Consider the following 24,210-nt stretch of genomic DNA (forward strand, 5'->3'; position numbering starts at 1 on the left):
CGGCTTTAGGCAAGTAACGATCTCCTAGGACTCCCTTTCTCACAGTTTTGAGTAGTAACTCTCGTCCCTATGACCTCACTAAAATGGTTTTAATAAGGAGATGGAAGTACTTTGAAAGTGTTGAAATCAGAGCGTTACAAAAAGGCGGGGGAGTGGTGCAGCCCCTGTTCATTTTCTTCTTTTCTGACCAACCTTGACTTCTACCAAAACCATCCCCTTAGCCCCGGGCTCTTGCATCGTGGCGCGACCCAACGGGCTCTGCGGAGGACGTCGCTTATTCCCTGAGAACGTACCTTCGTGCTTCATGAGCACGTCTTTACTTCCAGTGCCCACAGAATTCATTAGAATGGGAAAGGGTGCAGTGGGCTCCTTTTCTTGTGAAATGTGTGCGAGCGCCTCTATAATTAAAATACAACCTTAAATAAAGGGACTTCAGCTGTACCTAGAGCTCCCTTATCTGAAACCTCAAGTGAGTTTTAAAAAGCCTCTCAGCAGCCATGCTGAATGTCACAAACTCCATGAACCAAGATGGTCACTCCAAGGTCTCTCTCAGTGCTGACTCTTATTTTGCATATAATTCGAATAAGTCTGGCCCTCTGGTTTTCGAGCCCTTGCTGCTGAAAGTGTGGTTAATGGAGCAATAGCATCAGCATCACCTGGGGGCTCGTAAGAAATGCAGAGGCAGGTCCACCCCATCTTTTGATCAGACTGCATTTTGACGAGATCCTCGTGTGAAGCATATGTGTGTGGTAAAGCAAATTTGAAGACAGGACTTACAGGGCCTTGACCCACTCTCAGTTTATTTATTTATGCACTGAGCTTTATTATGAAAAGCACTGGGGATGACTGGGATTAATAGCTTACAAAGAGGGAGGAGACAAAGAACTTTAAAAGTCCTAGCAGCTGGGACCGCTTAATACAGTTGTATTGCTGTATACATTTTAATGCTCTGAGAACACACTGCTACAAAACTATATAGTCACGGATATTCCCAATACTAGGCCCAAGTTATCAAGAAGAGGTAAAGCCATATTTCAAAGCTGCTGTTTAGAGTATTTACCTAAAGTTCATGGTGAAAATTTTCCCTTAAAGTGGTTAAATAAATGAATATTGATGTTAATGGGGATGTTTCAGTGATCTGGATACTATGTGGAAAACCATATTCTCCAGTAAAGAGATAAGTGAGATGTTACTATAATTGGAAACCCCAGTTGGCTCAGATTTTATTGTTTTTGTTTTGAATTTTAGAATTTTATTTATTTTTTTATACAGCAGGTTCTTATTCAGATTTTGCTTCCCTGGTGGCGCAGTGGTTGAGAGTCCGCCTGCCGCTGCAGGGGACACGGGTTCGTGCCCTGGTCCGGGAAGATCCCACATGCCGCAGAGCGGCTGGGCCCGTGAGCCATGGCCGCTGAGCCTGCGCGTCCGGAGCCTGTGCTCCGCAGCGGGGGAGGCCACAACAGTGAGAGGCCCGCGTACCGCAAAAAAAAAAAAAAAAAAAAAAAAGATTATGTTTTTTATGCACTACATTTAGGAGAGTTAGATGACATCAAGATAAGGTGCGATACAGAAGATTTACTGCATAACTAAACAGCTAAAAAATTCAAATGTTATAACAAAAAAAACCCATGACTGTCCAGAGCCGGGTAAAATTTTAGGGGTCAGTAAGTAGTATTCAGTTTTCATATTTTCATTTACTAGATAATGACAACTGATCTTCAGAATCACTAAGGCAGGAAAATGGATTTGAAACTGAATGGAGTTTTTAATTAACCAGAAAAGTGAGTGCCTTTTTCTGGATAAGTGATTATTGGTGGTGCTGGTTCCCGGCTGGTGGTCCTCTGGAGTCTTGCTGGGAGCTGCCATGTTGAGACCCGCCAAGGCTACAGGTGGCAAAGCATGCAGCTGAAGCTGACCAGATAGCTGTCTGAAACCAACAAGATCAACCACCCATTAGAACTGCCAAACTAAAAGGACACGCAGAGGAGGAAGAATCCCAGCACAAAGCAGGGATGGGAGTGCAGGAAAGAGTTGAGAGATGTTGGAGAAATTCCCCAAGATGTGGAAAAAGCCTTGGCAGATTTTTATGGAGGGCTCCAGTGCAGGCCAAGAAGGAGATTTAAGGGCCTTGGCCTAGGTCAGACCAACCCAGGTCTCTTTCCCTTCTTCCCCTTCCCTGCTCTCCCTGGCCTCTGAACATCACAACTGACTGGCACTTTACTGCCATAACAATGCAGAGAAAACCTACCAATGATTTGATATCTAGAATTTGAAAATAAACAGCTGGGTGGTACCAGTTTTATTGTATAAAGCAAGGTTTATATAAGCAAAAGGGCTTATAACTTACTTGGCAAGAATTAAATATTTTCTATCTATTCTAGAAATGTGTGGCTGTGACGGAAACAAATAAAGCATCATCACAGGATAGAAATAATTAATTGCCTGAAATAATTTAAAAGCTGTAGTGAAAGATCCCCTCTTTGCCAATGGCATTATTTTCCCAAATCAAGGGGGCTCTAGACTTTGGAAACCTCATGGACTCTTGACTCATCTCTCCCTTGTGCACTGTTTGAAATTTCTCTTATTTCTACTCATGCTGTGGCCACCCCAACCCCAATCCTTATTGCTTCTCCCCTGAGTTTTAGCAATAGCTTTTTATTAGGTCTTCTTAACTTCATTCTAATTTACCTATGTACAGTGGTCTTCAGAAGGGTGCTTGGGTAGAGTGGATCTGGAGTAGAGGGCATTGGAATTTTGAAAAACTCCACAAGTGATACTGACGTGCACCCCAAGGTAAGAAAGGGGGCTTTAAACTGTTGATAAATTAATGTTCTATACAACATCCAATTATTATATCACTCTCCTGCCCAGAAAGCTTTGGTTGCTATTTCTTATTATATCAATTCATACTTTTCAGCTTGGCATTGGCCTTCTCCTCTCCCATCCAGCTTCTCCCTTCCCCAGCAGTGCTCATCACTGGTGCTCAAATATCCCATGCTCACACCTACCTCTGTGCCCTCGCATGTGGTTTTTTCATTGCCACCTATAAGGATGGATCCTGCCTTTCATGATTCAACTCAAGTGTCACCTCTTCCATGGAAGTTTTCCTGGAAGGTTCCCTATTTCCTGAATTTCTACATCATTTATAGTCTATGACATAATGAATTATATCAGGGAATGTATCTTATCACGTACCACTGGCTTATTGTGTTGGTGCTAAACAACCAACTAGAATGAAGAACCAAGTAGAGAGCAGGAATCGTGTCTTTTACGTTTGTGTCTTCTACAGCACTGCACATAATCATTGGTACATTGCTTGCTGCAGGCAGTCCTCCACATCCTAGATCTGGGTTAGATGTTTCTTCTCTACACACCTGTGACATCTCACTGTATCCCAGTTACACTATAAGTGCATCACAACTCTGCATCTTAAATCTGCGCTTCTTTTTTTTATTGAGTTATAGTTAATTTACAATGTTGTGTTAATTTCAAGTATATAGCAAAGTGACTCAGTTATATACCAATATATATATATAATATATATATTCTTTTTCAGATTATTTTCAGATATATTCTTTCAGATATATTCTTTTTCTGATTCTTTTCCATTATAGGTTATTACAAAATATCGAGTATAGTTCCCTGTGCTATAGAGTAGCCTATTTTCTTTTTTTTTCTTTTTTTTTTTTTTTGTGGTACACGGGCCTCTCACTGTTGTGGCCTCTCCCGTTGCAGAGCACAGGCTCTGGACGAGCAGGCTCAGCGGCCATGGCTCACGGGCCCAGCTGCTCCGCGGCATGTGGGATCTTCCCGGACCGGGGCACGAACCCGTGTCCCCTGCATTGGCAGGTGGACTCTCAATCACTGCACCACCAGGGAAGCCCTAGAGTAGCCTATTTTATATACACTAGTGTGTATATGTTAATCCCCAACTCCTAATTTATCCCTCCCACCTTTAACCCTTTCCCCTTTGGTAACTATAAGTTTGTTTTCTATGTCTGTGAGTCTATTTCTGTTTTGTAAATAAGTTCATCTGTATCATTAAATATGTGTTTCGGGCTTCCCTGGTGGCGCAGTGGTTGAGAATCCGCCTGCCGATGCAGGGGACGCGGGTTCGTGCCCCGGTCTGGGAAGATCCCACATGCCGCGGAGCGGCTGGGCCCGTGAGCCATGGCCGCTGAGCCTGTGCGTCCGGAGCCTGCGCTCCGCAACGGGAGGGGCCACAACAGTGAGAGGCCCACGTACCACAAAAAAAATAAATAAATAAATAAATATGTGTTTCATTATGTATCTCTTACAGACTGTAAGCTCTGTGAGAGCAGGGCCCATATTTACCTGGTTCATCACTGACCCTCTAGTCCACGTCTTGATGTGTAGTATGTACTCAGTACATATTTTTTTAAGCTGCCTGAATAATGATTTTAAGATATGTTTGGTTGAGTATGAGACGAATGGACCAAATAGCATCCATGGCATCCTAACAGTTTGGTTGACTTGGTTTCAGGTGCAATAGATCAGCATAATCTAAACATTATACTGAACCAGATAAATAGCATTTGATTGTATACTCAATTATATCTTTTTCTAATTATTTTCTATGTGTGGTTACTTGTCTATAAAATTCAAGCTCTTGGAGAGCAAAGGATAGCTTTTTTTTTTTTTACTTCCATCTATCTCCCATAGTTCCTCAGTATTTCTTGATTTGATGTCATTAAATATAGTTTTAAAAGAGCCTGTGTTATAATGTATCTGCCTGGTGCTAAACATCTGTTGCTTCCTAACAAGAGTGCCATTCATTCTAATGGCACTGGTACACAGAGGTAAACAGAGCCTTGGCAGGTCTTCCATAAAGGAAACTGTGTTTGCTTCTTTCATTAATTACTAATGGAGCATTAAGACATGCACTCTCCCTGAAGCCAAGTTGGATAATTCCTGGCACTTAAGGCTAGGGTGCTTTCAAAAGTTAAGACATGTATTGACACACCAGAAGGCATGTCCTATAGCAAGCACAGTGGTGGCTCTAATGCCAAGATTGTACAGAACTTTGAATATATCAATACTAAGTGTACTGATCTGTCTCTCTAACTTTTTGCAGGTCTTGAGTTAATGTGAGTTAATAAATGTGAATTTCTAGAATGTCTCTGAAGGCAGGCACCTCAGTATAAATTGGAAAAATCATCAGAGAGATACAGAAAGTTTAAAAATAAAAGAATGATCAAAGATTCACCAGACAAAACAACAGAATGAGAGTGGCAAAGCTAATAGAAGAAATATGTATAAAGATATGATTTGTCACAGAGCTGGAGGAATCAGGCTCCCAGACTTCAGATTCTACTACAAAGCTACAGTAATCAGGACAGTATGGTACTGGCACAAAAACAGAAATATAGATCAATGGAACAGGATAGAAAGCCCAGAGGTAAACCCATGCACATATGGTCACCTTACTTTTGATAGAGGAGACAAGAATATAAATGGAGAAAAGACAGCCTCTTCAATAAGTGGTGCTGGGAAAACTGGACAGCTACATGTAAAAGAATGAAATTAGAACACTCCCTAACACCATACACAAAAATAAACTCAAAATGGATTAGAGACCTAAATGTAAGGCCAGACACTATAAAACTCTCAGAGGAAAACATAGGCAGAATACTCTGACATAAATCACAGCAAGATCTTTTTGACCCACCTCCTAGAGAAATGGAAATAAAAACAAAAATAAACAAATGGGACCTAATGAAACTTAAAAGTTTTGCACAGAAAAGGAAACCATAAGGCGAAAAGACAACCCTCAGAATGGGAGAAAATATTTGCAAATGAAGTAACTGACAAAGGATTAATCTCCAAAATTTACAAGCAGCTCATGCAGCTCAATATCAAAAAAGCAAACAACCCAATCCAGAAATGGTCAGAAGACCTAAGTAGACATTTCTCCAAAGAAGATATACAGATTGCCAACAAACACGTGAAAGGATGCTCAACATCACTAATCATTAGAGAAATGCAAATCAAGACTACAATGAGGTATCACCTCACACCAGTCAGAATGGCCATCATCAAAAAATCTACAAACAATAAATGCTGGAGAGGGTATGGAGAAAAGGGAACCCTCTTGCACTGTTGGTGGGAATGTAAATTGATATAGCCACTATGGAGAACAGTATGGAGGTTCCTTAAGAAACTAAAAATAGAACTACCATATGACCCAGCAATCCCACGACTGGGCATATACCTAGAGAAAACCGTAATTGAAAAAGACACGTGCATCCCAATGTTCATTGTAGCACTATTTACAATAGCCAGGACATGGAAGCAACCTAAGTGTCCATTGACAGACAAATGGATAAAGAAGATGTGGTACATATATACAATGGAATATTACTCAGCCATAAAAAGGAATGAAATTGGGTCATTTGTAGAGACGTGGATGGACCTAGAGTATGTCATACAGAGTGAAGTAAGTCAGAAATAGAAAAACAAATACCATATGCTAACACATATGCATGAAATCTAAAAAAAAAAAAAGGTTCTGAAGAACCTAGGGGCAGGACAGGAATAAAGACACAGATGTAAAGAATGGACTTGAAGACACAGGGAGGGGAAAGGGTAAGCTGGGACGAAGTGAGAGAGTGGCATGGACATATATACACTACCAAATGTAAAATAGATAGCTAGTGGAAAGCAGCCACATAGCACAGGGAGATCAGCTTGGTGCTTTGTGACCACCTAGAGAGGTGGGATAGGGAGGGTGGGAGGGAGACCCAGGAGGGAGGAGATATGGAGATATATGTGTATGTATAGCTGATTCATTTTGTTATAAAGCAGAAACTAACACACCATTGTAAACCAATTATACTCCAATAAAGATGTTTAAAAAAAAGATATGATTTTTCAATTAATTTTTTACTTTGCCAATTAATAACACAATTAAAATGAAGAATTTATACTCTTGGACATGCCAATTAGCATAGCATCAAAATGCTAAAGCAAAAACTGAGAAATAAAAGATACTGACAGACACTTATTGGTAGTAATAGATTTTAACACATAGCCATCAGATTATGATAAAGAGATAAAATATGAATAAGGACATAAAAGAATATGATTAAGAATGTTGAATAATTGGCTATATATATTTTTTAACTTATGTATTTATTCTTGGCTGTGTTGGGTCTTCGTTGCTGTGTGCGGGCTTTCTGTAGTTGCAACGAGTGCGGGCTACTCTTCGTTGCAGTGCGCAGGCTTCTCATTGCGGTGGCTTCTCTCTTGCAGAGCACAGGCTCTAGGTGCACGGGCTTCAGTAGTTGTGGCTCGCAGGCTCAGCAGTTGTGGCGCACAGGTTTAGTTGCTCCACAGCATGTGGGATCTTCCCAGACCAGGGCTTGAACCTGTGTCCCCTGCATCGGCAGACAGATTCTTAACTACTGCGCCACCAGGGAAGCCCTTGGCTATATTTAGATGTTTGTGGATTATATAAAAATACATCTTAAATACTCACAAGGAAAATTTATAAAAATAATATCTTTAAATGTAGAAATTTTGCAGGTTTGCTCACAAAGCAGTGAAATATTGTATAAATGTAGACAAAACAACCCAGTTACTTTACAGTGTCTATATTTGGAAGATAGAGGAATTTGGAATTAAAGGAGGTACAATTATCCTTTTAAGAATAAGTGTTAATCGGGACTTCCCTGGTGATCCAGTGGTTAAGACTCCATGCTTCCACTGCAGGGGACGCAGGTTCGATCCCTGGTTGGGGAGCTAAGATCCCACATGCCATGCTGTGAGGTCAAAAAAACAAAGAAACAAACAAAAAAGAATAAATGTTAATCAAACATAATAAATTAAGACAAAAAAATGCAATGTCACTTCAGAGAGACAATATGATTCCCAGGACACTAAGAGCTAGCCATGATCCTACTGAATATATTAATATTTCCAAAGAAAAATTGTGTTGATCCAAAGGGGAGCTAGGTCAACCAAAAAAGAGAAAAATATAAAGCAAGTTTCAGAGGGCACACCTTGGCTCAGCTCATCCAGGGGAAAATAGAGCCTCACCCAGCTAGACTTAAGTAATATAAACTATTGGCAAGACCATTCTTCTCATGAAGGTGGAAGTATGGTTACCTTAGCCTGAGTTTGTTCTAATTTCATGCACATCAAGCAAGCACCTTTTGATTTGGCCCTTTGTGTATAGGTCTATGTACAGGGTGATTGTGCATCAAGGGAGCTGTGTCACAATAAGGTTAATAAATAGGAATTCATTCCTGAAATGGCTGCTCTAGGGTTGGAAAAGTAAGGTTCCTGAACCTTATAGGATATTAAGGCTACAAGAGAAGAGTCCGGAAGTTGACATGCATTATATTTAAGTAAAGTAAGTTACACAACATAAGTTGCTCTTATTCACTACTGTGCCTTGGTATTTAGAGCAGGTTTTGGTATCTATGGGGCACCTAGATATTTGTTGAAGGAATGAAATATGTGGGGAAGAACAGAATCACTTAACAAATGGGAAAATGGTTAATTATTTTACATGCATTAAAACACATAGCGTATAGGGCTTCCCTGGTGGCGCAGTGGTTGAGAGTCCGCCTGCTGATGCAGGGGATACGGGTTCATGCCCCGGTCCGGGAGGATCCCACATACCGCGGAGCGGCTGGGCCCGTGAGCCATGGCCGCTGAGCCTGCGCGTCCGGAGCCTGTGCTCCGCAAGGGGAGAGGCCACAACAGTGAGAGGCCCGCGTACCGCAAAAAAAAAAAAAAAAAAAAAAAAAAAAAAACACATAGCGTATAGATTACAGAGTTAATTCTTTCTTTTCTTTTTTTTGAAATATAGTTGACTTGCAATATTATATTAGTTTCAGGTACACAGCATAGTGATTCGATGTTTTTTAAAAATATTTATTTATTTTCCTTTTTTTTTGGCTGCGTCGGGTCTTAGTTGTGGCACATGGAATCTTTGTTGAGGCACGTAGGATCTTTTTCGTTACAGCGTGCAGTCTGCTTGAGTTTCTCTCTAGTTGTGGCACGGGCTCCAGAATGCATGGGCTCTGTAGTTTGCACATGGGCTTAGTTGCCCTGCGGCATGTGGGATCTTAGTTCCCTGACCAGGGATCAAAACTGCATCCCCTGCATTGGAAGGCAGATTCTTTACCACTGGACCACCAGGGGAGTCCCAGTGATTCAATATTTTTATAGATTATGCAATGTACAAAGTTATTATAATATCATTGAGTGTATTCCCTGTGCTGCCCGTTACCTTGCTGTGACTTTTTTATTTTATAACCTCAAGCTTGTGCCTCTTAATCCCCTTCATTTATTTCACCCAACCCCCTGCCACCCCCATTCCTCTCTGGCAACTACTAGTTTGTTCTCTGTATCTGCAAATCTGTTTCTGTTTTGTTATATTTGTTCATTTGTTTTGTTTTCCAGATGCCATATATAAGTGAAAACCTACAGTATTTCACTTAGCTTACTACCCTCCAGGTCCATCCATGTTGTCATAAGTGGCAAGATTTCATTCCTTTTTATGGCTGAGTAATATTCCACTGACTCTCTCAATAGATAGATAGATACATATAGATATAGATATATAGATATCTTCTTTATCCATTCATCTATTGATGGACACTTAGGTTGCTTTCATATCTTGGCTGTTGTAAATAATGCTGCAATTAATATTGGGCTGCATATATATTTTTGAATTAGTGTTTTCAGTTTCTTTGGATAAATACCCAGGAGTGGAATTGCTGGATCATATGATAGTTCTATTTTTCATTTTTTGAGGAACCTCCACCCTGTTTTCATAGTGGCTGTACCAAAGAGTTAATTTTAAAAATAGAAAAACTGAAAGAAATATCTAAATGTTGATAGTACTTTTGAAGTGGCAATAGTTTTGTAAGTTTAGAAGGTGAGAAGAAATCACAAAGGATAACAGCAAGTCTGAGTGAATAAATATTAAAAACTTATGTTAGCAAACTATCGATATTACAAATTTAATAACCAGAATTCAGTCAGACAACATGGGGAAGTGTTTGCAGGAAATGTAATGGCCAAAGGCCTGATATCTTTATTATGTAAAATGTTCATGCAAATTGATAAGAGAAACACTAAAATCCCAAGAGCATAAACAGACAACTCACAGAAAAGAAATTAAAGCTAGTAAATAAACACATGGAAAAATATTTGAGCTAGTAATCAAAGACATTCAAAATAAAACAGTAATTCTTCTAAAAGATTTTAAATTAGCAAAGACAACATAAAACTTTATTTTTGTAGACCCCAATGCTGGTTAAGATGTTATAAAAATGGTATTCTCAGATTTTGTTGATGATATTTTATTAATTGATACCTCCTTTTTGGAAAACAGTTTGGCAATATAAAGAGCCATAAAATATTTATAGCCTTTGACCCAGTAATTTGACTTCTGGGAGTCTCTCCTAAGGAAAACTAATCTAAAATATGGAAAAAATTAAATGCCCAAGAGTAAATTGGGAAACACTAAACATCCCACAAAGTGGGAATGATTAAAATGTTGTGGTAGAGCCACTGGATAGAAGACTACATATTCATTTATAATCAAGGGGATAGAGACCATGCAGCCACATGCTTTAATAGTAAGTGGAAAACCAATAAACACTTAGATATAAAAAGATGTGCAGAGAAGAAAATTGAAGTAAATGCACCCAGTTTTAAGTGGTTGATCTAGAATAGCAAGAGGACAAAGACCTTTTTCTTCATCTCCCTTTTTTGTGGTAATTGGTTGTCATTCAGCCTGTTCTTTTACCTGGATGCCAGTTGCATCCTCTTCTCTTCCCTGAGCTCCATGCCCAGCTTCCAAACCCCAGCCCATCTGTGTCAGTGCCACTCAAGCTCCAACTCATTCAAGAAGCCCTCCCCATCCTATCAGCCAAATGAAACTCTCCCTTTACTCTGCTCCCAATGCTATATTTTAACGTCTATTATAGCACATATACAGTGTGCCCTGTGTGGAAATGATATATGTGCAGTATGTGTCTGTTTCCACAACTAAAATTTTAACTCCCTTGAGGGTAGGAACTGTTGGATTTCCTTTTTTCTCTCCACAGCGTAGGGCACAGTGCTTTGTCTGTACGGTATGCCCGAATAAATATTAGTTGAAATGAATGTCATTGTACTGAAATGAACTACTTCTGATTCCCTGGCAGGTGGAGCTCATGAAGGTCTTCAACACTTGGGTCCCTTTGGCAACATCCCAAACATTGTGGCAGAGTTGACCGGTGACAACATTCCCAAGGACTTCAGTGAAGATCAGGGCTACCCAGACCCTCCAAATCCCTGTCCAGTTGGAAAAACAGGTAGTGGGCCTGCCCTTGGGTTCTCATGAAATGTAGAGCCTTTGGGAGGAAATTAAAAATTCTAACATTGGCTGCACATGTCCAGAGAAATAGTATTTCTATTCTGATGAGCCCCTCTGTATTTGTATGTGGGTTGGAAAGGGAAGTTGATTCTAGAACCCTTGGTGAGTTCTGGTGTTCCGATACACCCACAGAGGACTCCCCTAGCCAAGGTTTTATCTTCTGTCTCTCTCCCTCTTTGGGAGTTGATGCTCTTTTCTGCACTTGCTCCAATTTTAATAAAAAGGGAGAAGGATTTTCTCTTTTTTTGCCTCTTCTATGATACAATCGCTGCCCACTTTTAGTGTCTTTGGAACTTTTTAGTATGTGGATGGTCCATGCTCATTTGTTCTCCTTACCTTCTCTTGACAATCGATATTTCAACTATGTTGTAACCAGTGAGCATCTATCCTGAAATATTTCTTTGGGGGCTGGGAGGTGGCGTGAGAGAGAGGGGACCCCGGAAGGGAAGAAGTTGGTTAAGGGAGAAGGTTGAAACTTTCCTTGCTCCTCATGTATTGCTCCCACTTTCCTACCACCCAATTCCAAAGAGAATGAATGGTGAGTGTGCTACACTTATGCTGGGCTTTGAGCAGCTTACCTTGGTGGTTCAGAGTAGCGGCTCTAGACTGACGACTACCGGAATTCAAACCCAAGGTCAAGATATGTGACCTCGAACAAGTTAGTGAACCACTTACACCTCAGTTTCCTTATTTGCAAAATGGGGATTATTGGGGAATTAAATGAAATTATCCATGTTAAACACTTGGTACAGCACCCAGCACAGAGTAAGGACTCCTTAAATATCATCCTGATTATAAATAGCTTTGCCACTAGTAAGAAATGAATCTCTTTCCTTGGGCTTGTACTCTCTTCCAGCAACAGAGTAGTCTTTTCCCCACAACCTAATAATGATACTAGGTAGTACTTATTTTCCCTACTTTACATATAAGGAAACTTAGAAAGTAACTTCACCAAGGTTTTCCATGTAGCAAGTAGTTGAGCCAAGGCTCAAACCCGGATCTACCTGATTCAGGACTGTGCATGCAACCACCATGTCATGCTGCCTTGCTCTGAAAATTCTGTCAGTATTGGCCTCTCAGCTTTTCTGAAACACAATACAGGCTCTCTCTGAAAGATATTCCTCTTTTCATTTAGGGTGAGGTCTCTGTTTTCCATGGGGGACAGAGGCTTCATCCTGGGTTGAGACAACCAGAGTATTTGTTTGTGGCCAAGCTAGTGCAGGGACGCTGGCCCAGGACTACAGGAAAATCTGAATCAGCCACCTTTTACTTGCTTGTGGGACTTTGGATGGGAAGGAAGAAAGGCCAGTTCAGGCTCCATGGGGATTTGGTTAAATTGATTCGATATCATATAATATAGTGGTTCTTAATATATAGTCCCAACAATATCAGCATTACCTGAAACTTACTGGAAATGCAGATTTTCAGGCCCTACTCCAGACCTATTGAATCAAAAACTCCAGGGGTAGGACCCAGAAATTCATATTCTAACTTGCCTTTCATGTGATTCTGGAGCATACCAAAGTTTTGAGAAGTGTTGTTGGAGAATGGAAAGAGAACCAGAGGTTGAGCCAGGAGATCTGAGTTCTTGTCCTAATCATAGTATGTCAGTTTACTTTCCTGGACCTCAGTTTCTTCATCTGTAAAATGAAGACATAGTCAGTGTCTTAAAAAAAAATTCAATGTAGTCCTAGCTTATCCTGAAAGAAAAGCAATATATAGATCTATGTGATCAAGCAATAATTAGGAGCACTTAGGAGCTCCGAGATGGAGCAGTCAGGGCGGGCTGATAGAGTTGGATAAAAGGACCCAGCTCCCAGGACTTTTCTTGTCTGAGATTACCTGCCATTTCCTTCCCTGTCTTTTCATTAAGCTGACATATGCTGCCATATGCAGACTGCCTGACCTCTCTTGCTTTGCTATCCCTTTCCTCCGTGTTAATTGCTCTAGATGAAGTTAGATAAATAGTTCAGTGAGAAGTGGGGAGCCACGTCAGAGCCACACTAGGGATTTGTTCCAAATGTTAGTGCCTTCCTCAGGAGCTTCATGCTGTTAAGGGCTGAGAGACTGGATGCTTAAAGCTGCTGGAAGGCGTCAGAGCAGTCTCAAGAGACCAGACTACCTGGCTGATTGTATTAGATCCCCCTTTAGTACTGACTTTGATGCCTCACTATCTCTTCGAAAGGAAGTCTCTTTCATCCTAGTCCTGCACAAAATTCACATCCCTCCCCAGCCCCCCTTTTTAAAGCTGTTGTCTAAAACACATTAGAGACAGAAAAAAAATGGCTTATTTTCAGAGTATTGTGTCTAGTAATGATAGGGCTTAGGTAAAAGCAGCAGCCAAGAGGGATAACCTTTCTTGGGTTTGAATGGAAGACATGCTTTATTTCAAAGAGCATTGATAATATGAACTGTCATTTAAAGAAAGATGGTGAGAAGGGAACTAAAACATGGAGGAAACCTATTATGTGCCAGATGCTCTATATATGATCATCTCTGTAAGGTAAGGCTTTGATTATTCCCATCTCATAGATGAATAAATGGACTTAGACTAAGTTAACTTTCCCAAGAAACTAAACCCATCTGTCACTCATGAGTTAGGATTTGAACCCTGAGCTTGGGTCTAGCTTTCTGGCTCCAGGCTTACCCTGTTACCACTACAACACACAACATCAAATACTGTCTAATAATTACTGTTCTTATATAATGACTTTCTCCAAGAAGCCAGAATCATTTCTAAAGAGCCCACCCAAGAGAAAACAGAGTGAGTCATGTGGAATGGAAGTATACCAGTGAAGGAAATACTTGCCATTATGACAGATAAAAAATAATAGTGGCTTAATACAATAGAAATTTATTTCTCGTTTGTGTGAAGTCCTGCCAAAGGTGGGTGAGGGTGTGGTAGGGCTGGATGGTTCAGCAACACAGACTGCCATCTTTCATCTTTGCACTTGACATCTACAGCTGCCCTGGTCGGCAACATGTAGCAAGCAGACCGACAGAAGGCAGGGGGTTGGGGAGAGAAGGAGAGGGGGTCATATAGAAGGTTTCTATGGGCCAGGCCTGGAGGTGGAGTACATCACTTCTGCCCACATTCCATTGGCCCAAACCCAGGCATATGACTCCACCTGATTGCATGGCAAGGCTGGGAAATTAGCCATGTGCTGACGGGGAATAGGAAGTGGGTTTGGGGAGCAGCTGACCAGTCTCTGCCATGGGTAGGAGAGGAGTGGGAGTCTGGGATGAGCAAATCCAAGAAGGAAAGTGACTTAGAGTGACTGATGTAAATAGATTCTGACCTTTGGGTGCCTAGTTGTTTTTAATAAATTAACTCTTAGAATAACAATAGATGTCATGGCTGTTCCTCAAAAACCTTTTGTTGTTTGCAGTAGATGATGGATGTCTAGAAAACACCCCTGACACAGCAGAGTTCAGTCGAGAATTCCAGTTACACCAGCACCTTTTTGATCCAGAACATGACTATCCAGGCTTGGGCAAGTGGGTAAGTCCAATCTGAATTGCTAATAGGTCTTATACTCTGGTACTCTGAAGGTACTGATGGCAAAGATGAGCAACGTGGGTGGGGAGAGAGAAGGAAAATTGCTTAGAAGCTGATTTTTTCCAGAAATCTCTGGTTGAGAGGTACCTTAATTCCAAACCCCACACACTGTCGAGGGCTCAATACACCAATCCATCCGAAGAGTCAGGGACCTGAACCAGTCTCATCGGCTGTAGTCCCAGAGGCTTCTACTCTGGTCTACTCCATAGCCTGTGTCACAGCACGTCCTAAAGTCTCATCAGTGTTTCATGCAGCTCTTATAGGAAGTATATGATATTCTTGTTTTAAAAAAAAAAAGGATACTAAGAAAATTTGCAAGTTTTATCTCTAGACTGGGGGAGATGCTCCCTGCAGAACTAAGGGAAGACCATGTCAGAAGCTGAGAAACAGACATGTAATTCTGCTCTATGTAAAGAGAAGATAAATTCCAAAATGTGTAGCAGTGAACTTGCTGTCAATACCAGGCAAGAATCTATAACTGCCAGTTAAAGAAATTGTTTATAAGCACTTAGAAGAGAAATCATGACCATTTGGCATAGGTTTGCTAAAAAACAATTTTGTCAATCTAATTGTATTCTTCTACTTGCCAGCATTATTCGTTTACTTGCCAGCTTGATATAGGAAATGAAGTGAGCATGGTGCATTTGGACTTCAGCAAAGTGTTTGATGAGCTCTTTCATGATCTCCTGTTTGAAGAAGTGGAGGGATACAACCTAGGCAGGAGAACATTACCAGAAGGGAGCTTCTTAAAGAGTCCATGTCAAGAGGGAAAGCGATTTCACATGGTATCCTGTGTGTCTTAGTGCTATCCCACTCCACATTTTTATACATATTTGTAATAAAAACTATAGAACATGAAGTTACCAGATTCTTCAGAAAGACACGAAGTTGGAAGGGAGAGCACTGAATGACAGAGTTGGGATTCAAGAAGATCCTAACAAGCTGGAACAATGAATTGAACAAGATCACAACTGAGTGGAGAGAGATCTATCTTCCTGTGGCTTGGATGATGTAATCAAATGCTGAAGCCATGTGAGCAAAGTGGAAAAATACTAAGAAGTGTTAGTTCACATATACATAGGTGGTCAATACATCTGTGGAAGGAGTGAGTGAATGAGGAATGAGGAGATACTCCTAATTGCGTAAGCCCCTCTAAAATTATAGGTCTCTTCTCAGCTCATTACTGGCAGCCGGCTTGCTGCCTACTTTACTAGGAATACTGTGATCTCAGGACTAAATTCTCTCACTTCCTTTTACATTGTTTCAGAGAGAGAGGTCCTTCCTCATTAATAACCACTTTCATTTTTCCATCATCCAAGCAGTTTGAGTCCCTCTGCTGTCAACATGCACATGTTTCCTGTCTTAAAACAACAAAGCAACAATACACTCTAAGTTAATTTTGCTTCTTCCATTATGCGTTATTCTATTTCTCTTCTTTTTCATAAGCAGTTCTGTTAGGGAGAATTTGTAGAGCCATCCTGAAGCCTACTAGCAGTGTTTAAATATGTTGAATTACATAGGCAATCATCTATAGGTTCTTGAATAGGAGACTGAAATCATGAAAGTCTTCTATAAAAGTTATTAGGGTGGCATAGGGAATGATGAAGTATGTAGAGAAGAGACTAAAGGCAGGAAAAAAATAGAGAAGGTAATTCTAGTTATGAAGGCTGTGAACATAGAGAATTTAAGTGAATCTCACCAACACAATGAGAATCCAAGACATTTCAAAGGGGGCCAGGGAACTGACTAGAATTGGTATATGGCGTATACATAGCATGAGGAGGAAAGAGCTATATCAGGTTTATAAGAAATAGAAGAAATTTCCTCTGAGGGAATTAAAAAAAAAAAAGAAAGGAAGAAGAGAGGGAGGTAGCAGAGAAAGAAGGAAGCAGAGACAGGGCAGGAAAAAGTAGAAGAGCACAGCAGAGCACTGGGAAGCAATCCATAAGAGATGGGCAAAAGTAGTGCCAAACTGAAGCAAGGGCCAGGATGGAGCCTGCTTTGTTCCAGGCACTGTGCTAGGTGCTTGATACACAGTAGTCATCAGCATGGTAGTGGTCTTCAATGAGCTTGCCATCTTGTGATGAATTGCATGAAAATAAAATGAACCCAACTGTTCAGCTTCCTGATCCAGCTATACCATGAGTACACCAGGTTAAATTACTGGGGAAAATGGAAGAGAAGGGTAGAGGAAGACCCAGGACTGAGGACTCACGTGGTCAATTGTATGATAACAATTGAGGACGTCAAAGACACTAAAAAGGGCAGCCCTGAATCCTAGGGTGACATGTCTACCTCGCATGACTGGTAGGCTGGAAATGAGGGAAAGGATGCAAGGGGGAAATGGAGAACAGTCTGAGTGAGGGCAGAGAGCCCAACTGAGGAAGTGGGAGAGGTGGAAACGTCTCTGTTGCCAACTTTCCTCATCTCTTCTTGAAAACTTTTACAGATTTCTCTCATCACATTCCACTCACTCCCAGCGCTCCAGGACAAGGCCAGCCACCACCTCTCATTCTTTTTTGCTTCCTTCTCTAAATACTGATTTGTTTTCTCTCAGTCACTCCCATTCTTTGTCTACATCAGAGCTAAAGACTAGAAGTCAGGACTAGTAAAGATCAATGACCAGGAACAATGTTTACACACCTTTCTCATCTGTAATTATGTCTGTTTAATCTTAAGTTTCCTTCATTTATTTTCTCATTACCACCCAGCAATCAAACATGATGTGCTTGATCTTCGCATGGAAGTGTGAATTGAGTATGTCTTGCTTTTGCAAGCTGGGGTCCCGAAGCTTTCCTTAGTCTTTATAAAGAATGATGGTCTCAAGCTTGTCTTAAGCTCCACTACCCTTTAAGTTAACAAAAGAATTATGTTTCACAAGAGACCTGCACACAAGACCCTGATTCCTTATTTGCTAGTAATGTTTCCCTGTCTTTGATATTAGCTGGAGCTCAGCTGGGTTTTGAGCAGTGATTCACATAATATAAATATCAGTGTCTGTCTAATTTCCTGCATTCCTCTCTCTTTGTTAATACATCAAGATACATTTATTAAATGCACATCATATGCCTTCCAGGCTCTGTGTTAGGTGATGGAAATACAAAGATGATGATAATAGTCGTTGTATTTTAGAATAAGATAGTAAATAGTCCTATTTGTTGAGCACATACTGTGAGGCAGACACTATGCTAAATACTTTACATGAATTATTTCATTCAGTCTGCCTTTCCCTATCATGCTCATTTTGTAGATGAGAAAATACAGGCTTAGGGAGTTTGAATAGCCTGCCCAATACCAAAGAGCTGATGATTGGCAGAGCTGGGATTTGAACCAGACCATTCAACTCTGAGAGTTCTGTAAAAACTGGATAAATTCCTTATCTTTTCTTGGCTCATCGCTCATAGTGTGTCCTGTACAGCGGTCCTGTCGAGTCCTATCTAGGACTGGTTGTCTTTCAGACGATGTGTGTATCCACAGCATTGAGCGGCCATACCAAAGGCTGGCTACCATAGATGTCAGCCATCTCCCCCTCCACACATTCATTGCTGAGTGTTACTCACTTAGGAAAAAGTTGTCTCGAAAGCAAATGTTTCTCCTTTCCAAGTGCTTTCCACATCTTTTCATCAGCAGCTCAGGTCTTTAATCAGATGCAGTTGAACGGAGCCATGAACCTGAGCCATGGGAGAAATGAGACACAGGACCCTCTGCCTTTCTTTATCTTTCATGCCCTCAATGTGTCTGAAGAGTCGCATGCTCTTCAGTTTGGGTTTCTCTCATGTTTCCGTGTCATTAGACATGAGCTATGCCTTTCTGATGTGTTCTTAGTGTTTCCCTCGGGAGGCCCATGAAGCCAGTTTGTCCCAGAATTGGTGGTGACTTGGGCAACGTGGTGTTTGCCGAGTTTCTCCAGTGTAAAATCAGTATCTTTCCCTTCGAAATTAATCATTGATCTATGGAGATTCACCTCAAGGCTGTATAAATATTCTGTACCCATTAAACTTTCAACTAACAATTTTAGTATCCATTGATGACACTCACCAGAATCAATGATAACTATGGTAGTTGTAAAATGGTGATTTTTAAAAAACTCTACTATTCTTTTGGCATTTCTTGGTTGGCATTCTTGGTTGGAAAGCAAGATTTTTTCCCTGCTCCCCCATTTATTTATTTGTTTTAAAATTTATTATCAGTATAGATTCATTGTTTCCTATTATTATTTATTTTGCTGTTCAAACTGTCCTAGATTTAGCCAGTGGGAGTCTCTGCAGGCTGGCTTTTCTTTCCTTTCACTATGTCTCATCACTTTTGAGTACTTCCTTACTTTCTGGCCCAATTAGATATCCCAACTTCATTCATCCTTGTACTTTCCCTGCCCTAGCCCTAGAATCAGACATTTCTCTAAGAAGCCTCTCTGGTTCCATTTAGGAATGGAATTTGAAGCCAAGATCTGGGCAGTTGTCCAAAATCTTGATGGCACCATGGAAAGCTCTCTCCATGAACTCAAACCTGCTGCTCACCTGGAAAACAGGCTCACTGCTCCCCACTCCCCACCCCACCAATAGGGAATGGGTGTCAGGAGAGGGGCTGGTTTCTTCTCATTCGTTTTTGTATACTTCTTTCACCCCCCTGCCAGTCCCTGCCTTTAAATCCATGTGATAGCGGGGCTAATCGGGAATGCCAAGGCCACTGTCAGGCAGGGGTTGGAAAGCATCCTGCTAATCCTAACCTGTGCTCTTAGGGAAACACAGGGACCATCCTTGAGAGGAAGACTTGACAGACCTTTGCATTTCTTTTTGAATGAAGGCTCTTATGAGTATAACCTGTCCCACGACCTTCTAAAGGGGAGTAACTAAAATGCTGCTGTCTTTAACCCTGCTGGTGGCACAGTGGACCTCTGCCATGGCTGATTGTCTGTCCCACCCCATGGTACCAGCTCGTGGGCCCCTGTGCCCTCCCTCCCGCTCAGGCGCTGATCCCGGTGATGCACATGAAGAAGCCTCTTTCCTGGCCCCCTATCTCCCAACCCCCTTCCCCAGCTTTAGCACGAACTCCCAGGACATTCTTTTGCATCAGGAATTGTTTCATCCACAGAAAGGCAAGTACAGACAATGGGAATGAGCTTCACAGCAATATCCTCATTCCTCGAGTGAATGATCTGCAAGTCCGTCTTTTCTTCCTTCTGAGATTAAACTGATCAGTTCTCCAAATGAGCATGAGATGGAAGCTGTGGCCAGGACTGGCCTTTGGGGCTGTGGAGGCTCCTTGACGCCCTGACATGGCCTCCGTGCATAGCTGAGGTTGAGCAAGAGATGCACATTGTAAATTGTGGGTGGAGTAGATTTTAATGAACATGAAAACTATGAAGCTCATTCTTGGCATTTGTCATTTTCATTTGCAAGCCTATCATGAAAAAAATTTGATATCCAGACAGCTCAGGAGATACTAGGATTGTAGAAACTTGTTCCTTACCAGAACTCTGTTGTCTCCCTTTTTTTTTTTCAATCAATGTCAGGGTATTTTATTTAGAGTAAGATGAATCACCTCTTTTATACATTATCTCCCTTCTGATTAAAAAATCAAATAGAACAACAACCTAAGAAAGCCCCCAATTCCCCTTCTCCCGTTCTCCCTCAGGTTAAGTGTTCTGTCTCTTGCAATCCCAACAGAATTGAAATCTATTCAGCATGCGTCTGATATTCTAGAGCTCATTTAAGTCCACTACGTGTTTGAAATCCAACACTATGAGGAAACACTTACACAAACTTGGTAACGGAGCCTGTCCCCACCGCCCAGCCCCAACACAACTTTCCTTCTGCCAAGAAGTTTTTTGGCAGTTTTTAAAAGGTTCACTCTATTAAAAATGTTATAGACCGAATGGTTTTCCCATTGCCTTGACTGGGGGCACTGACTCAAGCCACAAGAGGAAGGGTCACAGAAGTCAGGTGTCTCATTTGCTTACACAGAGGATTGTTACTAATAGTCAGACCCTACTCTAGAGAACGATTTATGTGTACAGCTCATAAAAAGGGAGTTAGATACCAAAGTAAAATAAGATAAAGTTGTTTGTTTTAAACAAAGCCTGTTCAAAGTGAGGAGATGGGTCTCCAGTGCCCCTTGTGTGTTAGAATGTCGTATTTTCTTGTTTCTGTGATTGTTGATGACACTGGTGTGCCTCGGGGCATTGCAGAGTACTTTATTAAAATCGGTACAACCACCGGCTTTTCTCTCGTGGTCTATCTTTCTGCCATGGCATTCCTTTCATCTGGCTTCGTTTCCAAAATATGTGTATGCAAATATCCAGGGGGACACACCAGGTGTAAAATAGACGTTGACCAAATGTGATGCATACTTCTGCATTTGTGTTTTCTTTTCTCCCCACTCTAGAACAAGAAGCTCCTTTATGAGAAGATGAAGGGAGGACAGACACGCAAGCGGAGGGTAACGCCTGGCTGGCTGGCGGGCTGTGGGGATGCCTGGAGCTTTCTGAGCGGGGGCAGTTGACAGGCTGTTAGCCTCAGTGGTTGGAAAGTAACATAATCCTTTCATGTGCTGAACAGTGGTCCCGAGTGACAAGGGCCATGCCTAACAAGTCTGCCCTTGGTTTCTGCGATGTCTTCCCCAAGCTTTAGCATGTGATTTTTAGTGGCATGCTAAGTTTTGTGGCAATTCCGCCAGCTCCACTGCACTCACACAATGTCAATTGCATCCCTACCATGGGTGTAGGGATGCGGGGAGTACAGGAGGGTACGTCTTTCCTCAAAGGGTCTGTAGGCCACTGGGGGAAACTGCTCACACCTCTGCATCAATTATATAAAAACTCGAGACAGGAGCCAGGAAGTGTTGAACTGCCTGCTCCAGGCAATAATTTTGAAGGAATGTAGGGGCAGAAGAGGAGATGAACAAACCTCATTCCTTCTACATACTTTTTTCCCTTGCTCTAGCCAGGATGATGTAAAAATTCACTAGATCCATTATGTTTGTTCGCTGACTGGTGAATTTACTGCAGGCTTAGTTATTAACCATCTCTGAGCTGCCCAAGGTGCTGTGCATTTACCCACTACAGTGACGCCTCTTGTGAAGCTGATGTCAATTTGCTTTGGGTTTACAATGCATTTTATGGTGTTGAGACTGAACAAGTGGTCAGTGGTTGGTGCCTTACTAGACAAAACCACCTGCCATTTGTTTTGGATCAGATGGAAGAAAAAGTTAAAGTCCTGCTTATTACATAGCCAAGCGCTGCCAGGGAGTAACTGTTTTAGTTAAAATATACAAACCAAACTGTATACCCAAGGCTACTGACTGTTTATTTAGAATAGCAAGTGCCTGGATCCTGGCAAAATTTGGGAATCTGGACAGTGGTAATTGTGGCCATTCTGAATAGTTTTGCCGAATCCAGGCAGAGAATGCTTTGAGAGGTGTGGATTTCCTGGACTCAACATTAATTCCTCAGGTCCCTGAAACAGAAAGTTCCAAGCCCCTGTGCTGCCTGACAAAATACACAAGACCCGTGGCCAGTTTTCTATTTGAGAAGCAAAGTTTTGCTAGTAAACAGATCTTCAGAGACTTACTGGTGTTATTAGGGGTTTTTCTTGGGTGATTACAGTTTCTAGTGGCAGATGATGTCAGGAACTGTCCGAAGGGTATAATGCGGTCTTGAGAGGACATCAAGAAATTCTATTCCAAGAGCTCAGAATACCCTTAATTTACCAGTAACATGGCTTGAGCATCTCCCCATGGCACAACAAGGACATTTCCAAATCAGACCAATGACCGTACCAAAATGAGTTACTTAGCATGAAGCTTTAATCGCCTCTACTTCCTGCCTCACTATTCCTTCTGCCCTGACTCAGTTAATGACTGTGGGTCATGATTTAGGTCATTTTTCCATGAGACCAGTGATTACCAAAACTCAGGATTCTGGCTAGAACATGTTATAAAGGATTTTACTTTGGCTTCAACTTCCTCCACATAGGAAACGCTTAGAGTTTATGAAAATAACGATCACTTTGACCCAGAGGTATCAAGTTCTTCCTACTCTCAGGCATCTATTGATACAAAGATCCATGCTCATTCCGTAAACCAGGGGCCTTTCAGGTCTGGTGGAGAAACAGAGCTTGCCTCCCCTGTCATCAGGCCTCAGGTGGTGTTCCCACCTTGACTGAAGACTTTAAACAACTCCCTCAAGTGTGCGAATCAATATAAAGAAATTATGGGCTTTTGTGAAAAATCAAGGCTTTCTCCAATGAAGCTCAGCATCTGCTGTGGTTTCCAGAGGTCACTAAAAGCAGGGATCCCATCCCAGTGGTTCTGCCGGTTGTGAAGTGGCAATAATGTTCTCTGTGTAATCTAGCCAGTCTCTCACCCGAGGGAGAAGGTAAATATCTAAGTGCCTTGAGTTCTTCAGAGGATAATTAAAACCAAGTGTCATCATTATTATTACTCTTATGTGTAGGATTCAATACTCATAGACATTTATCAAGAAAGTTCAAGCCCCGCATGCCGCAACTAAGACCCAGTGCAGCCAAATAAATAAATAAATACATAAATATTAAAAAAAAATACTGTTGTAGTTTAAATTAAAAAAAAAAAAAAACAAGTGATTGCTCCTGTTACTTCCTCATTACTTCCTTTCCCCTGCCCTCTATCATTTGGCATGTTCTGGGTCTGGGCCAAAGGACTTGCTGCCATGACAGTCCCTTACCAGGAGGGATTCTCCCCAGAGTTACAACAGAGCCTCAGGTGGTTTTATGCAAATTTCTATACTTGCTCAAATCTGGTTGAATTCCTAGTTGCTTCAAGAGTAAAGGGTCAATTCACCTTTTAAATGACTTCGCAAACTGTTTAACTCTTAAGATGTATCTTGTTGCTATTTGAGATTTACTATTATTTAAAGAGTTTATCAACCCTTTATTCCCATATTTGATAACATGAATATCTCATATCCTTTTAAAATATATTAGAATTTTTAGTAAAATATATTTTTACTAAAAAACAATCAAAATATTTATAATAGTAAATATGCTTTTTCAGTCCACACATGCTCCACCTAGCCAGAGATTCTGATACGATTCCCTGGGATAGGCCAGGCCATTCCAGTTGACAATTCCTGATATAAAAAGGTATTTTAGTTATTTAAAATATTTTAAAGATGCTTCCCAGCAAAGTACTGTTATTTGGTGACATATCACTTTTCAGATACATGAGGACATTGCATACTTTGTAATTCTCTGCTTGCAATTCTCGTGAATGCATT

General features: G+C 41.2%; 1 protein-coding gene across 3 annotated transcripts in view; it reads left to right on the top strand.

Moving 5' to 3' along the window:
- The window catches only part of SCG5 (secretogranin V), a 56,284-nt gene that overhangs the window by 30,207 nt on the left and 1,867 nt on the right, over positions 1-24,210 (top strand). For 2 of the 3 annotated variants that reach the window (XM_082620137.1, XM_082620139.1), the window contains 3 exons: positions 11,187-11,336; positions 14,788-14,900; positions 21,342-21,395. In XM_082620137.1, the coding sequence (XP_082476263.1) occupies positions 11,187-11,336; positions 14,788-14,900; positions 21,342-21,395 (317 nt within the window). The remainder of the gene's footprint in view (positions 1-11,186; positions 11,337-14,787; positions 14,901-21,341; positions 21,396-24,210) is intronic. The other variant, XM_082620138.1, reaches the window with a different exon arrangement.

Source organism: Mesoplodon mirus (assembly GCF_964341445.2).
Source record: "Mesoplodon mirus genome assembly, chromosome: 4".
Lineage (NCBI taxonomy): Eukaryota > Metazoa > Chordata > Mammalia > Artiodactyla > Ziphiidae > Mesoplodon > Mesoplodon mirus.